We start from the raw sequence: 15,939 nt of genomic DNA on the forward strand, positions 1-15,939 counted from the left end.
AACCCGTAAACGCGCCCCTCCAGGCCTTCGGCCGCGGTGGCGCATGCTCCTTGCGAGGGGGCGGGCCGCGACTCCCCCCGGAAGCGTTCTTTCCCAGGCGGCGTTTCCTTCCTGTATGAGGCTGCTAGGGCCTCTTGCGGCCGCCGTTCTGCTGGGGGGGTGAGTAGCGGGTTTCCGCGGGGCTTCGTGGGACGGGCGAAGGGTCCCGCAGAGGTCCTTTAGGAACTGGCTCGGGTCCGGGAAGCCGAGTGGGAAAGGTCACCCCGCCGTCCTCCCATGCCCCACCTCATTGCCGCCCCTCAGCTTCTCGCAGCCCTTCGTATCCACCGGATTAACCTCCAAGGGCGTCCCGGGCTCCGCCTTGGCTTTCGGCCCGGCCTAGGCCCTTAGGTCTCCGTTAGCGCTGCCCCCAAGAGTTAGACCGTTTCCAGGGAATCTCTGTAGGCAGCCCGGTCGCTGCGGGGGCTTGAGGTCGTACCGGCCGACCTCAGAACCGGGGTCCTAGGCAAAGGCGGACAGAATGAAGCGGGTCTGATTGTCGCACAGGCACTGCTACCACCTAGTGCAAAAGTGAAGGAGGTTCTTCAAGCCTAGGCACGCTTTCGCAGAGGATGGTGGTGGTAATAATAACCTGTCCTTTATGTGAAGGTTGGCAGGCTTTCATTGTCATAGGCTGTGTTCATAGGGCCTTGATGTCTGCGAAACTGGGACTTCTGGGGTTGAGAAAAACTTTGTAAAACACTGCGGTGAATTAGAGAAATGCTATGGTAGGAATACTCTACTCTTGGTCCTTAACCTGTCAGTAAACTGCTCATTGACGAGGTGGTACGATTTTTAATTTTTCTACCCTGAAATGGAGAACTCTTTAAAATGAAACTATCTGGTATCATATTTGCCTAACAGATAACTCTGAATTACAGTGTTTTGCCATATTTCTTGTACATGGCACCATCGATGTTTATGTGTATATTTGTTGATTCTGATGTTTATACAGAATTGAAATACAGTCCCTACTGTTGTATGCATGTGCAACTTTTATTATATATTCTGCTGTAATGGTATTTTTACCGTAACGGCCTTACATTGCAGGCATATCTATGTCATATGAATGATAAATGAGCGTATAATAAAGCGTATACAGTTACAACCTACAAGGAGAAGTTTCAGTTTCATTTCAGGATTTTGAAGTCATTTTAAAAGAAGGATAACTGTTTTAGAAGTGGCTATAGGTCCAGAGTACTGTATTGCGGTTAATAATTTAATTATAGTAAAGTATATAGTTAACAGAGGTTTTGCGTCTTGATTTTTTTAATAGATCTAAAAACTGTTCTCTTGATGACTGGGAGGTACTGATAGCAGTCGTAGTTCATGTAGTTCAGTGAACATCCAGTAGGTGGCAGTTTTATCGCTACTCACTCAAACTTTAAATAAATGAAAACATTTTATTCGAATATCACTAGTTTAAGTTAGTAAATCTTTATTTTGCCTGTTGGTTTCTTCTCATCTGTGAGTATTACTCCTGCATAATGATACCACATATAACAACTGCATTTTCAAATTTACTGTGTTGGAATAAAGGCTAGGGAAGACAATTTTTCATTTCCTAGAAGAAGGAGGGTATTGTTAACCCATCTTTAGGAATCCATGCTGATGGAAGAAAGCACAATTTGATTTGTTACATGAAAGATTTTAACCAAGTGGCTTCTTTCTAGCTTCATTTTTTTGTGGGTGGAGTGGTTGGTTGTTCTGGCTTCATTTTTAATAAGATAATAACTGTACTATGCATTCCTTGAGTAAAGTAATTGTGTCTTAGCTATTATTGTATACCCAGTATATAGTAGGCTATCTATATACATGATCAGTAAGTGTTTTATTGTATGAATTGAATTATTTAACATCCCTAGGCCAAAATTTCTTTATCCAAAATGAAGGCTTTCAGTTATTTAGTTAAGTTTAAATTAAATAATGTATTATTGTGAAGTGAATGTCTCCCAGTAATGCAGAAGGTTGGAATCCTTGACTTTTCTTTTGGAAATCGTCCAAAATTCTGGCAGCAATTCTGTTGGAATGATTGAAGAGAATCTTTAACTGAATAATGCTAGTGAGAATAGAAACAATAATTTTAGAGCTGGAACGACCATAGATATTAGTCTATGAAGTACCTAATTTTCACCTGTTTCTGAGCCATCTGTACAAATTTTGTTTTATTCCTTTTCACATGAATACAAAATATACTTTTTTTTCCCCCAAGTAGCATAGCACTCAGCACACTCCTATGCTGCGAGAGTATAATGGCATTATTTGAGGCTGAGATTCTATCTCTCAAAATGTGATAGTCACATCATCCATAAAAAGCTTATTCTACTGGGTGGTCATTGTCTTTGATACAGGTGTGCATGCCTCCTGTAAGCCAAGCTGTGGTTGATGTAACTGCTTAGGCATATGTGTAAAAGTAGACATGTTGCGTCCTTTTTTCCTCTTTATCTTGAGTGAGAGCTGTATAGTTGTGGGTCAAGCATTTTGAAGATTCCGTTGTTTCATATTTAGCTAAGTTGTTGGAAAGAATAAGATGGCTCCAAAAATTTCATGTCACTTGTTAGTTGAGAAAATAGCATGTATACATTTCATCAGGCCTTGGAAGCCTTTAAAAGTAAGTATGAGAGAAAAGTGAGTCTGTTCACAGTTTGAATTTCACTCAAAAATTACCTGGTATACCATCACATTAGTAAAGTATTTCATTGTTGGGCTGCCTTTTTTCAGTTGGATAAGTGTTATAGTCACTATTTTTCTAGGTTCCCTGACATAATTAATTAAAAGCTGATTAAAACAGTAAATGCTTTAAGATGTTTACTGCATTTTTCAAATAGAATTGTTCTCTACTTAAATTATATGAGCTTTTAGAAAAGTTTATTAAAAATTATAATAAATAAACCTCAGTTTCCAAGAGGAGATTAAAATGTGTTTATGTTTTATTTACTTAACATTTAAAAATCCATTTCTCTTTAAATAAAACACTTTTTTAAGGTAGGCGATGTTGAATTTGACTAGAAGTTTTTCTTGCTTAGTTTACGCTACCTATCAGTCTCCCGATTTTAATGAATCTAGTTACTACCTAGTGGCATTTCTGTTTGTTTTTCAAGGTTAACAATCAAGATGGTACATGCTGAAGCCTTTTCTCGTCCCTTGAGTCGGAATGAAGTTGTTGGCTTAATTTTCCGTTTGACAATATTTGGTGCAGTAACATACTTTACAATCAAATGGATGGTAGATGCGATTGATCCAACCAGAAAGCAGAAAGTAGAAGCTCAGAAACAGGTATGATTAAAATGTTTGAGGATCATTTTTCTTGTAGCTAGCAAATATTTTCCCATAAAACTAAGGATATAGTGGAATTAGAAATTAATAAGAAATTCCATAAGACCCATGTGGAAATGTGTTTTTATGTAATATTTAATTTCATTATTCCTAAAAAAAGTATTTGTTTCTCAAATCCTTTTTGACTGTATAAGCAACTTAGAAGAAAGAATGATGAAGAATAAAAATATTACAGCATTTTGTTATGAATAGCCTAATTAGAATATTTTTGTCAGCTTATAAGTGAAGGAATGTAGGTAAAATTTTTCAGCAGACTAAACAAAAAATTTTTTCTTCAGTAATGGTATACATTGTGCTTTGTGAGACATTTGAAATGTTTCTGTTTTGTAAATAAGTTCATTTGTGTCATATTTTAGATTCTACATAAGTGATATCATATGATATTTGTTTTCCTCTGTCTGACTTATTTTACTTAGTACCATAATCTCTTGGTCCATCCATGTTGCTGCAAATGGCTTTACTGCATTCTTTTTTATGACTGAGTAGTATTACATTGTAAATATATACCACATTTTCTTTATCCATTCATCTGTCCATGGACATTTAGGTTGCTTCCATGTCTTGGCTATTGTAAATAGTGCTGCTGTGAACATTGAGGTGCATGTATCTCTTTGAATTATAGTTTTCTCCAGATATATGCCCAGGAGTGGAATTGCTGGATCCTATGGTAACTCTGTTTTTAGTGTTTTACAGAATCTCCATACTGTTCTCCATAGTGGCTGCACCAATTTACTTGCCACCAACAGTGTAGGAGGGTTCCCTTTTCTCCATACCCCCTCCAGCATTCATTATTTGTTGACTTTTTGGGGGACTTCCTCGGCAGTCCAGTGGTTAAGACTTTGCCTTCCAATACAGGGGGTGCGGGTTCAATCCCTGGTCGGGTAGCTAAGATCCCACATGCCTCGCAGCCAAAAAATCAAAACATAAAACAGAAGCAATGTTGTAACAAATTCAATAAAGACTTTAAAATTGGTCCACATCAAAATATATATATATTATTTGTAGACTTTTTTGATGATGGCCATTCTGACTGGTGTGAGATGATACCTCATTGTAATTTTGATTTGCATTTCTCTAATAATTAGTGATGTTAAGTATCTTTTCATGTGCTTATTGGCCATCTGTATGTCTTTGGAGAAATGTCTATTTAGGTCTTCTGTCCATTTTTTGATTGGGTTGTTTGTTTTTTTGTTATTGAGTTGTATGAGCTGTTTGTATATTTTGGAAATTAAGCCCTCGTTGGTAGCATCATTTGCAAATATTTTCTCCCGGTCTGTAGGTTGTCTTTTTATTTTGTTTATGGTTTCCTTTGGTGTGCAAAAGCTTATAAGTTTGATTAGGTCCCATTTGTTTATTTTTGCTTTTCTATTGCCTTGGGAGACTGACCTTAGAAAACATTGCTACGATTTATGTCAATGTTTTGCTTATGTTCTCTTCTAGGAGTTTTATGGTGTCATGTCTTATATTTAAGTTTTCAAGCCATTCTGAGTTTATTTTTTGTATGGTGTGAGGGAGTATTTTAACTTCATTGATTTACATGCAGCTTTCCAGCTTTCCCAACACCGCTTGCTGAAGAGACTATCTTTTCTCCATTGTATATCCCATGAAAGACTTTTGAGTAGGTGGATGATATGCACAGCAGTGTTTTAAGGATACCTTACTGTAGCATATAACAGGAATTGGAATCAGGGAGACTAGGAGCAAGATCTGTTGGTTATAGACTGCAGTAATCCTGGCAAAGACCTAGAATAAGGGAGTGACAAAAGGAGTGGAATGGGTGAAATAGATGAATGCTGGAAGGACTTTGTGATGACAGAGAAAAGAAAAAGGACATCTTGTAGATGAATCTGAGATTTGTCTGGACTCCTCAGAGATTCATAGTATCTTTTATAGTTTTAGAATCTGTAGATGGGGCAAATATATGGGAAAATGACATTTGATTTGGGCATATTGAGTTTGTGTTGGTGGTAGGAATCCAGAAAAATGTTCATCCAACTGTTGAAATTGTAGGTCTAAATCTCAGGAAAAAGGTCAGTCTTTGGAGATTCCTTATCAGATGCTCATAAGTAGTTGGACTCATTAGAGCAGTTAGTCTCAGTGAGATGGCGTGGGCCCCAGTGCTATTCCTGTGTAGCTGTGTATCACTTGTGGGTTTTTTCCCAAACTACTCCTCCACTTTCCTCCTTCCACCATTAGGATTTATACATTCAAATATTTGTTGAGAGCTTATGTAATTGTCACTATGATAGATGCTGATGACTGTATTGAGAGTGGTGTGGTCTCTAAAGGAGAGAAATTGGTAGTCTAAAGTATTTTTATTTAAAAAAAAAGGTAGAAAATTGATAAAGTATCCAACTTAGGCTGGAAAAAATATTTTTTTAAAAAATAAATTTATTTATTTATTTATTTATGCTGTGTTGGGTCTTTGTTTCTGTGCGAGGGCTTTCTCTAGTTGCAGGGAGCGGGAGCCACTCTTCATCGCGGTGCGTGGGCCTCTTACTATCGCAGCCTCTCTTGCCACGGAGCACAGGCTCCAGACGCGCAGGCTCAGTAGCTGTGGCTCACGGGCTCAGTTGCTCAGCGGCATGTGGGATCTTCCCACCCCAGGGCTCGAACCCGTGTCCCCTGCATTGGCAGGCAGATTCTCAACCACTGCGCCACCAGGGAAGCCCTGGAAAAAATATTTTTTAAATAAAAAATAAACCCATAGATAGTGAAAGAATGGAAATAATAAAGAATAAACCCATAGATAGTGAAAGAATGGAAATAATAAAGATAAGATAAATTAGTAGAAAATAGAATATATGAGAGAATGAATAGAAATATAGAAAATGAATATATAATAGAGAAAATCAGTAAAACCAAAAGTTGGTTATTTGAAAAGACTGATAAAATTGACACTTCTGTAAAACCAATCAAGAGAAAAATGAAGCCACCAATTAGTATTACTAGGAATGATAAAAGACATGCAATAGCAGATGCTGCAGACATTAAAAATAAGGACAATAAGTATATCAATAAATTTGAAAACCTAAATGACACAAACTCTTAGAAAATTGTGAATTACCATAGCTGACTTAAGAATTAGAATACATGAATAGTTCCATAACTGTGAAATAAATTAATGTTGGAAAAATATTTCTATAAAGAAAACTCCAGGCTCATAGAATTCTACTGGCAAATTCTAGCAACATTTAAGAAACAAATTAATAGTAACAATTTCATATAAACTCTTCCAGAGTGTAGAAAATGAGAAACACTCACCAAACCTTTCTATGAGGGTAGCATAACAACAATTCCAAAACTTAAAATGAATGTAAAAATCTTAAACAAAATATTTACAAGCTGAATTCAGCAGTGTATAAAAAAGATAATATATTATGGCCAGTTGAATTTATCCTAGGAATTAAAGGCTGGCTTCATTTGAGGGGGAAAAAATACATATATATTAATTTTAAAATGCATATATATTAATATTCTATATTAACAGATTTGAGGATGAAACTATGATCATATCAATGCAGCAAAGGCCTTTGTTGAAATTAAACACTTATTCTTGATTTCTAGAAATGCTCTTAGAAAATAGGAATAAAAGATAAAGATAAATAAATAAATAAATAAAAGTGGTTCACTGTCTTTAGCATGATAGAATGAATTTACTACAGGAAACATAGTTCATGGTAAAAAATTGAAAGCATTTTCTTTATGATTAGGAGCAAGTCAAGGAAGCCTGTTGTCATCACTTCTATTTAACATTTTTACTGATTATTATCTAATGCATAAGTCAAGAAAAAAGATAAGAAGTAGAAGTATTGGGGAAAAAATAAACAGTTATTATTCACAGGTAGTGTAATTTACATAGAAAGCCAAAGAAAGCCTACAGATAAACTATCAGGATTAATAAGAGTTTAAGGACTGCTGGATACAAAATCAGTACACAAAAGTCAGCTGTATTTCTGGATACCCACCACAGTTGGAAAATGCAGTTTTTAAAAGATACTATTTATAGTAGCATCAAAAATATTCAGTAACTGACAAACACAAGTTATACAACACATTTATAGAGAAAATTATAAAACTATTGAAGGCTTAAGTTCAATTCAGTGCCAATTAAAAAATACCCAAAGACTTTTTTTGTTTGTTGTATTTTTCTTCTAAAATTTATATTGAGGAATAAAAGTTTATTAATAGGTAAGACACTCCTGAAAAACGAGACATGTGTGTTGGGGGAGGAAAGATTTGCCTTGTTTATATCAAGACTTACGATAAAGCTATAGTTATTAAAACAATGTGTGGGCTTCCCTGGTGATGCAGTGGTTAAGAATCCGCCTGCCAATGCAGGGGATACAGGTTCGAGCCCTGGGCTGGGAAGATTCCACATGCTGCGGAGCAACTAAGCCCATGAGCCTCAACTACCGAGCCTGCGCTCTGGAGCCGGCAAGCCAAAACTACTGAAGCCCGTGAGCTTAGAGGCTGTGCTCTGCTGCAAGAGAAGCCACTGCAATGAGAAGCCCGCGTGCCACAATGAAGGTAGCCCCCATTCGTCACAACTGGAGAAAGCCCGCGTGCAGCAACGAACACCCAACACAGCCAAAAATAAATAAATTAAAAAACAAAACAAAACGATGAGCTATTGGCACAGGGGTGGATTGGCAAATATACCAGAATAGACTCCAGAAACAGTCCTACCTGTAATATGGAAACGATGTGTGACATAACTGGCTTTGCTTTGTAGATTATTGGAGAACGGATGGACTTTTCAGTAAACAATACTTAGACCGTTGGCTCTATATGGGAGGGAATAAAATTTGATTTCTGCTTGATTCCGTGCACAATAATCTCTTCCTGGGATTAAAAACTTAAATTTATTCATATAACAGATATTCATTGAGCACCTACTCTGTGGTTCTTTATACCTTATCTGCATGTTCTAAAGATATTCTTTTTAACCTATCCAATTTTAATAAAAGCACTTTAAAAAAAAAAAAATGGCCAGAGGAGGAGGAATAAAACCAGAATAATGTAAGTTGTTGGTACCAGTCTTTCCCACCCCAGCTTACCTTGAAGTATACAAAATACTGCAGATTGTAACAGTGGTTCACTGTGGCAGTTATTTTCAAATGGAAGGATGTTACATTTTGAAACATCAGAATTTGGAGAAGTTGGTGGGGTGTTAAATATAATTTTTAAAAGCCCCTTCTTAAATTCTTGCCCACTATCTGGAAAATCACTGTGTGTGTGAAGTCACCAAAGCCTAGGGAAAAGAAGGCTGCAAAAGAGAATTGGTTGTAAATGTTGTATTATGAAATGATCCAGGAGAAGATGTCATGAGGAATGTGAACGAAGAAAGCAATCAGATTTATTGAAATCATTAAAGAGAGCAATTTCCGTTCAGTGGGGACAGCAAGTGTAATTTGAAGTAAAAGAACATAGTCGTTGCAGAGTTTGCTGAGGGAAAGGTAAAGAAGAAAGGGGAAAAGACTAGCGGAGCAGGTGGAGAGTTGCTGCCAAAGAGGAGGGAGGTAGGTCCTAGAAGAACCAGGAAGGATTGGGATCGGTAGTTACAGGAACATTTTAAGGTAGAGTTAACTGTTTTATTCTCGACAAAGGGGAGAGGTTATAACTAAATGTGCTTGGGAGTGGAGGAGGTTTGGGACCTGCTGAGGTAAATATGTGATGAGTATATAACGAGATAAATCACAGTAGGTTATGGAACATTAGGGCATAATTGAAGAAAGCATGAGTTTATTAGGAACTCAATTGTTTTGTTTTTATGAACTTCTTGAGCATTTCTCAGCAGGTTGGGAGCAGATAAATTGAATGGTGGTGCTGAACCTGCATTGAAGATAGGGCTAACTGGTATAACAATAAGTGTAAGGAATCGTATGTTTCTAAGGAAGACATTCTGTGGTACAGGCCATTTAGGAAGTCAGATGGGGGATAATTTAGTTGGTGTATAGAAAGGAATTAGAGTGCGTATTGAGGGCAAAGATCAGGTGTGAATGTGGGAGAGGAGGAAGGTATGAGTCCTGTGGTCACAGAGGAAGAACACTGACTATAAAAGCTTAGATAACATTTTGAGATTACCAGATAATCCATGGGGCTGATGTGAGCTTAACGGCAGTGCAGTTTTGAGATGAAAGGTGAAGGATGACATAGGTGCATTCAAATCAGGAAGAGTAACCTAGAAGTAGTCTTACGTTTGGATTAAACAGGGTATTTGTAAATAATTTCTAGTCTAAAGCCAGGAATACTTCCAGCCTTACTAAATGTGGGATATTTAATTGGTAATGAGAGAGGAGATGGTTTCAGCAGAGTGTTAAAGAGGGACAAGGGTTTTCTGGGCACGTGCCGCTGTTGGATCATATTGAGATATAGCACAAGAGTTTTGATAGGTATGTCTGTAATGAAAGGATGGGTTGGATTAATTGAGATGTTAGAAGACAGGGAATCTCTATGTGTACTATTAAAGAGCTTTCAAGTACAGGATGAATAACTTAATGCTTGACCTCTCCTGGGCATTTGTATATACAGTATTTTGTTTAGCATATTAATTAGACTATATAATATTCCTGAGATTGTAGTTTAGTTGTCAAAGGCCTGGAAAGATTCACTACTGAGAATTCATACACATGAAGGTCATATATTGTGACCTTAGTCATTAACTTAATGTCTCCCTATTTTTAGTCCTATCATTGATATTGTAAGGTTCAAAACTTCATTTCAGTTATTTTGATATAAGTAATAGATGAAATTGTGAAGGGCTGATAACACTGAAATCTTAAACTGGAACTCTCAACTGCCAGGTGTTTTTAAGAGCAGCCATCATAGAATGCCAGTTACCATTTGGAAGAGCTAACATTTGTTGACACCAGGAAGCCATTGTGAACTGCGTTACCAATCAAGTGGCCCTAAAACCATGGTTTACTGGAGCTGAATCTTAGAAGACTGAGTTGAAGTAAATAAGGAAATTCAGATGGGAAATCAGTAAGGAATAAGGAGTTAGTGTTGCCTGAGTGGCCAAGGGGATAGATAGAAGTGATGAGGAAAGAAAAGCAACAAGAGGGAAACTCGAGATAAAACTCAGTGCATTATAGTGTTTTATACAGTAACATAGCAGAAGAGTATTATAGTAGAAAGCCATCTTATCCAGCAACTTTTGGGTTATATGATAAAGTCAGAAGATACAAGTGCACTAACGCTAAAAGAGAAGATAATTGTCTCCGCATGTCTAGAAAAGGGTGCTTGTTAATATTTTAATGTAAGTTTGTGGTAAAGGCTTATACCTAATGTATAAAGATAATTCTTCAAATTCTTTGCTATTTCCTACTTAAATGTATTTTTTAAAGCTTTATATCAGTTTCCTCTATCTACACTTAAAATTGGAATACTTCAGCTATGACCTCAGTAAAAGTTTTTTGAAATAAGTTGAATTAGTTCATCTTTGTTTTTTCACTCTTGTTGTGCTATCTCTAACTTTCTAAAATTATTCTTCCAGAAGAACAACCAATTTTATGAATCTTTTAGAACCTTTATGAAATGAGTGTTTCTATTCTGCTGCTCCTTTACTCCATTTCCTCCTTCCTCATTCTAGGCAGAAATATTAGTTCACTATTTCCTATTTCCCCACTTCTTTACTTTTTAAATTATACTTTACATGGAGAAAAAGTGAAATAGAGTGTAAGGATAAAAAATACTATGAAACAGTTGAAAAGATGGGTATAAAGTAAAAAGTAAGTTTCCCTCCTACCTCTGACTCCTCACCCACAGTTCACCGTTTTCCCTCCTCAGAGTGGGAGAGACCCACTTTAAAAACCAAGCAAATGTGGGTGACTAGAAAGTATAATTGTCATTAAGCTGTAAACAGTAAAGCATTTCATGAGCATAAGCCATTTTTCAAGTAGTCCAATCATAATTTTGTTTTTCTAGGTAAAACATTTTAGAAATAAGGGCTTAGTTAAATGTGTCAAAGCTAGACAATTGGATAACTTGTTCCTGGAACACAGTTTGGTACTGGTATGATGTGTTTTGGGGTGCTTTCTTTTCATTTACTTGTGTGTTAAGCATGTTCTGCTCTCCCAAATGAGAAATGTTAGTGTTTTAACAGAACATGAGCTTTGAAATTAGATCAGAGTTTGAGCTCTGGTAATGCTAATTCATAGCTGTGTAATCTTGCCAGTTCTTTACATTTCTGTGACCCTTGAGTTCTCCATCTGAAAAATGAGAATAATAATAGCTACTTCTCAGGATGGTTTCAAGGGTTGATTGTAAACCGTATCCAGCACAGTGCCAGGAATGTGGTAGGTGCTCAATAAACGTTAATTTTTTTTTTTCTTTCCTATCAATGTTATTAATGCAACCTGAAGACATTGTTAAATGGAACTCCTGTTGTGGAGAAAAGATTCTAGGTAAACTCAACTATAGTGTTTTCTGTCTCTATAAAGTAAACAACATAGTTGATAATTTTTATTTAGGAAATTCCAAATATAAATAAAGGTAGCAAGAGGCAGTTGTGGCCTAGAGTAAAATTTTAAGGGCAAGTAGCTAATAGAGAGAAAAGCATGGTTTCTCAAATACTGACATTTTGGACCAGATGACGGGGGTGGGGAGGCAGAATATCCTTTCCTTCTTGATTGTTTAGCAGCATCCCTGTCTCTGCTGACTAGATACCAGTAGCACTGCCCCACCCACCCAAGTTGTGACAACCAAAAGTATTTTCAGGCATTGCCAAATGTCCCCTAGGGGGCCAAAATCACCCCTGGTTGAGAACCACTGTATTAGAGCATGGCCTAAAAAGAACACATGTGGGATGGCTTCACATTTATAGAAGAACAAAGGAAAAGAAGAGAAATTAATGCTATTATAGGTACAGAAAACAGGATACTGTTCATAGCTGACACATTTAAAGTCAGTGAAAGAGAAGATATTTGTAAGAAAGAGATAAAAGAATTTGGAAAGGCTGCTTTATCCATTGATTCAGAGGCGTGGCTAAATAGGAAAAATGATGTGGTTCATAGCACTTTTTTTAAAAAAAAGTGTGATATTACTAGGATATGATCAACACACATCCTGATCCTCTAACCAGTCTATAACTATAATGCTGTATGACGTGATTTTTTTTTTTTTTTGCGGTACGCGGGCCTCTCACTGTTGTGGCCTCTCCCGTTGCAGAGCACAGGCTCCGGATGCACAGGCTCAGCGGCCATGGCTCACGGGCCCAGCTGCTCCGCGGCATGTGGGATCTTCCCAGACCGGGGCACGAACCCGTGTCCCCTGCATCGGCAGGCGGACTCTCAACCGCTGCGCCACCAGGGAAGCCCTGATGTGATTTTTTTTAAGAGTAGCAATACCCCTGACAAATAGCAAGATTATATATAATCAAAAGTATTCTAGGAAAATGTAACAACAAAAATTTAGGTAAATATGATTTACCAGAGTACCTTCATTTCTAAAACTGTTCACTTAATTGAAATTTGGATATATTATGTCAAGATTTTTAAAGACTCTTTAGTTGCTACAAACTCCAGTCATGTAACTGAGGGAACCAAGGTAATATATATGATGGTTAGAGTATAGGCTCTAGAGTTGGGACTGCCTGGATTCGTATGTTGCCTCTTCCGTTTGCTAATTTTTAACCTAAGACAAGTAACAGTCTGAGCTACGCTTCAGTTTCTTTTTCTGTGTTGGGGAGAAATTGTACCTACTTCATAGGATCTCTCTGAGGATTCAATGAGTTAATCCATCTACAGTATTTTGGCGTAATATTTGGCACACTCAGTAAATGTTTTACTGTTAACATTATTTTTATTTTAGTTGAAAGCTGTGTTGCTTTGCTAGAGCTTATAGCTTTAAGGCTAGTTTTGCCCAGCTCTAAAAATATATGCAAGTATACTTCTAATTGAAAATTATTTTTATTATCTCTGGTTGTGTAGCCCCAAGAATTGACTTTAAAAAGGATAGTATCTCAGAACAATTTGAAATTAGTTAGGTTGAACACCTGTTGTAGATATATGGGTAATTTGAGGAAAGTTGGGCACCAGTTTTCAGATACTCTGTCAATTGAAGGAAAGAAACTCCAGTTGTCCATTTCTTGATAGGCTTAACTCCTCGATCTTTCATCTTGAGGCTTCATTTTCACCTGTCATGATAATCCTGCTAGGAAAGAAATCAAGTTGGACCTTAGAATCTCATTGGAGCAATGAGAGGCCATGTATATATCTCTTCAATCATGTACCCTATTTTCTCATTTCCCAAAAGCTGGTTTAAATTGCCCTGGTTTCTGTAGAGTAGACCTTCAAATCTGTTTTTACTTAAGGACTTAAGAATGGGGAAGGATGAAACAAGTGGCATAGAATATCTCTGGAAAATCTTGTATGTCTGTTCATTGCTCTTTAGACTTCGCTACATGTTATGGAGTGCCAGTGTCTAAATATCAAACTAAAGGAGGTTGCTTGTTTTTCCTTTCTAGGCAGAAAAATTAATGAAGCAAATCGGTGTGAAAAATGTGAAGCTTTCAGAATATGAAATGAGTATTGCTGCTCATCTAGTAGACCCTCTTAACATGCATGTAGGTATCTTTAATCTTATTTAATATTTTTTTTGTCTAGCATTTTGTATCAAGAGTCCCAAAGACCATGACCAGGTTTGATGATTCTCTAGGAGGAATCACAGGATTCAGTGTAGTCATACTCCTGGATATAATTTATTACAACAAAAGGATACAAGGCAAAATTAGCAAAGAAAGAGGGGCGTGGGATAAAGTCTGGAGGAAGTCAGGCACCAGCTTCCAAGAGTCTTCTAGTGAAGTCACACAGGGTGCACTTAATTCTTTCAGCAACAGGTTATGAGAACACCTGTCAAATGCTATCTACCAAAGAAGCTCATTAGAGACTTAGGGCCCAGGGTTTTAATTGGGACTGGTCACATAGACTGCATCTTCCTAACATGTGTCAAAATTCTAGACTCCCATAAGCAAAACATGTATCCACCATAAACCATATTGTTCGCACAAACGGTTTAGGCACAGTGAGCTGTTCTCATCAGGAAAATGGAGGAAACTCTCCCAAAATCTAAGTATCTCCCATACTCCAGCGAGGGGCTAGCCTTGCAAGCAGGACTTTCCAAGGATAATCGTCTCGGGCCTGCTGTCTTAACTTTTTTTGTGCACATTTGTTTAGTTAAACCTGTACTTTTATATATTCACCTTTGTGGCATATAAAATTACTGCTTTAAGTCATGTGGATATTTGACTTGGAGTTCAAATCTAGATTTTTTTATAAGGTATGATAGACAACATAAGATTCTGAATCCCAGTTTTTCCATTTATGGCCTTGGTAAATTATTTTCTCTTTGAGTTTCAGTTCCCTCATGTATAATCCAGGGACAATGTAATACCTGCTCTACCTACTTCTAAAGGATTATTTTGAGCATCAGATTAATGTAATTTATAAACTCTAAAATCCTCTGTGAATATTCTGAACAATAGGTGTAAATAAGTAGAGTGAAATACAATATCCTTATCTCCAAATCTAGGAAATAAAAATCTACAATGTCTATTAATATCTGTGTGCACAGAGACATACATGCCTTTCCAGAATTAATCCTCTGTTTGAAATGAACTCAGTTCTTTGTTATAGCTACAAGTGAAAGTCAGTGATGATTTTTTCAGATCTGGCTGCGCTTTTTCACTTTTTTTTTTATGGTGGAAAATAAATGTGTTGTAAATATTGCTTCCGAACAGCCCCACCTCCAGCCCCTTTACTCGTCCAAGTTAAAGCTAGGTTGTTTTTGTTTGTTTTTCAGGTCTTTTTCAGTTAGTTTATCCAGTGCCCACCCCCCAAAAAATTTTTTTAAGCTGAGTCAGAAGGCTTTAAAATACACAAGCTGTTATCAGTTTTGAAAAAATGTATCCCCGTTTACTCTCTATAAAGATATAAGACAAGTTTTGACACAGTTTACTTTTAATTAGTAAAATTCAGAAGCCCAGTTTGGTGAGTATAAGCCTTATTTCTAAATTCATTCTTATTATGTTTGACAGCATCGTCTGTGAATTAGGCCACTCAGCTAGTGCTGAACTGTCTGTCAGAGCTGGCTCTCATTCTTCTTGGCAGAGTATTTCCTCATCTTAATGGAGTGAGGTCAGCTTATTAGATCCTAAAACTCAGAGTTTTGAGTGTTGGACCTAGGGCCTTTTTTTTTTTTTTTGGAATAGGTAGTTGACTATTAAATTTCAGCTCATGGTAGTTTAATAATTTCAGTATTGCTTAAAAGTACTTATATTAATATATCATTTTAAACTTTTATTATTTAGGTATAATTAAGACTTACCATTTGGGGGGATTCTTTTTTACTTCGGTGAACATACATTAGCTGTAAAACTTCATGCTGACCTTAACTTTTACCAGGTTACTTGGAGTGATATAGCAGGTTTGGATGATGTCATTACGGATCTGAAAGACACAGTCATCTTACCTATCAAAAAGAAGCATTTGTTTGAAAATTCCAGGCTTTTGCAGCCTCCAAAAGGTATGGTAAAACTTTATATTTGCTAAAGCATTAAAAATC

The 15,939-nt window shown here is 36.9% G+C and overlaps 1 protein-coding gene across 2 annotated transcripts in view; it reads left to right on the forward strand.

Annotated features, from left to right (window-relative positions):
• Nucleotides 1-3: 3 nt before the first annotated feature.
• ATAD1 (ATPase family AAA domain containing 1) overlaps nt 4-15,939 on the forward strand; it is a 55,953-nt gene continuing 40,017 nt past the window's right edge. For both annotated transcript variants that reach the window (XM_067710112.1, XM_067710113.1), the window contains exons 1-4: nt 4-159; nt 3,141-3,315; nt 13,844-13,942; nt 15,780-15,900. In XM_067710112.1, the coding sequence (XP_067566213.1) occupies nt 44-159; nt 3,141-3,315; nt 13,844-13,942; nt 15,780-15,900 (511 nt within the window). In that variant the 5' untranslated portion in view covers nt 4-43. The remainder of the gene's footprint in view (nt 160-3,140; nt 3,316-13,843; nt 13,943-15,779; nt 15,901-15,939) is intronic.

Source organism: Pseudorca crassidens, chromosome 16, assembly GCF_039906515.1.
Source record: "Pseudorca crassidens isolate mPseCra1 chromosome 16, mPseCra1.hap1, whole genome shotgun sequence".
NCBI classification, from domain to species: Eukaryota; Metazoa; Chordata; class Mammalia; order Artiodactyla; family Delphinidae; genus Pseudorca; species Pseudorca crassidens.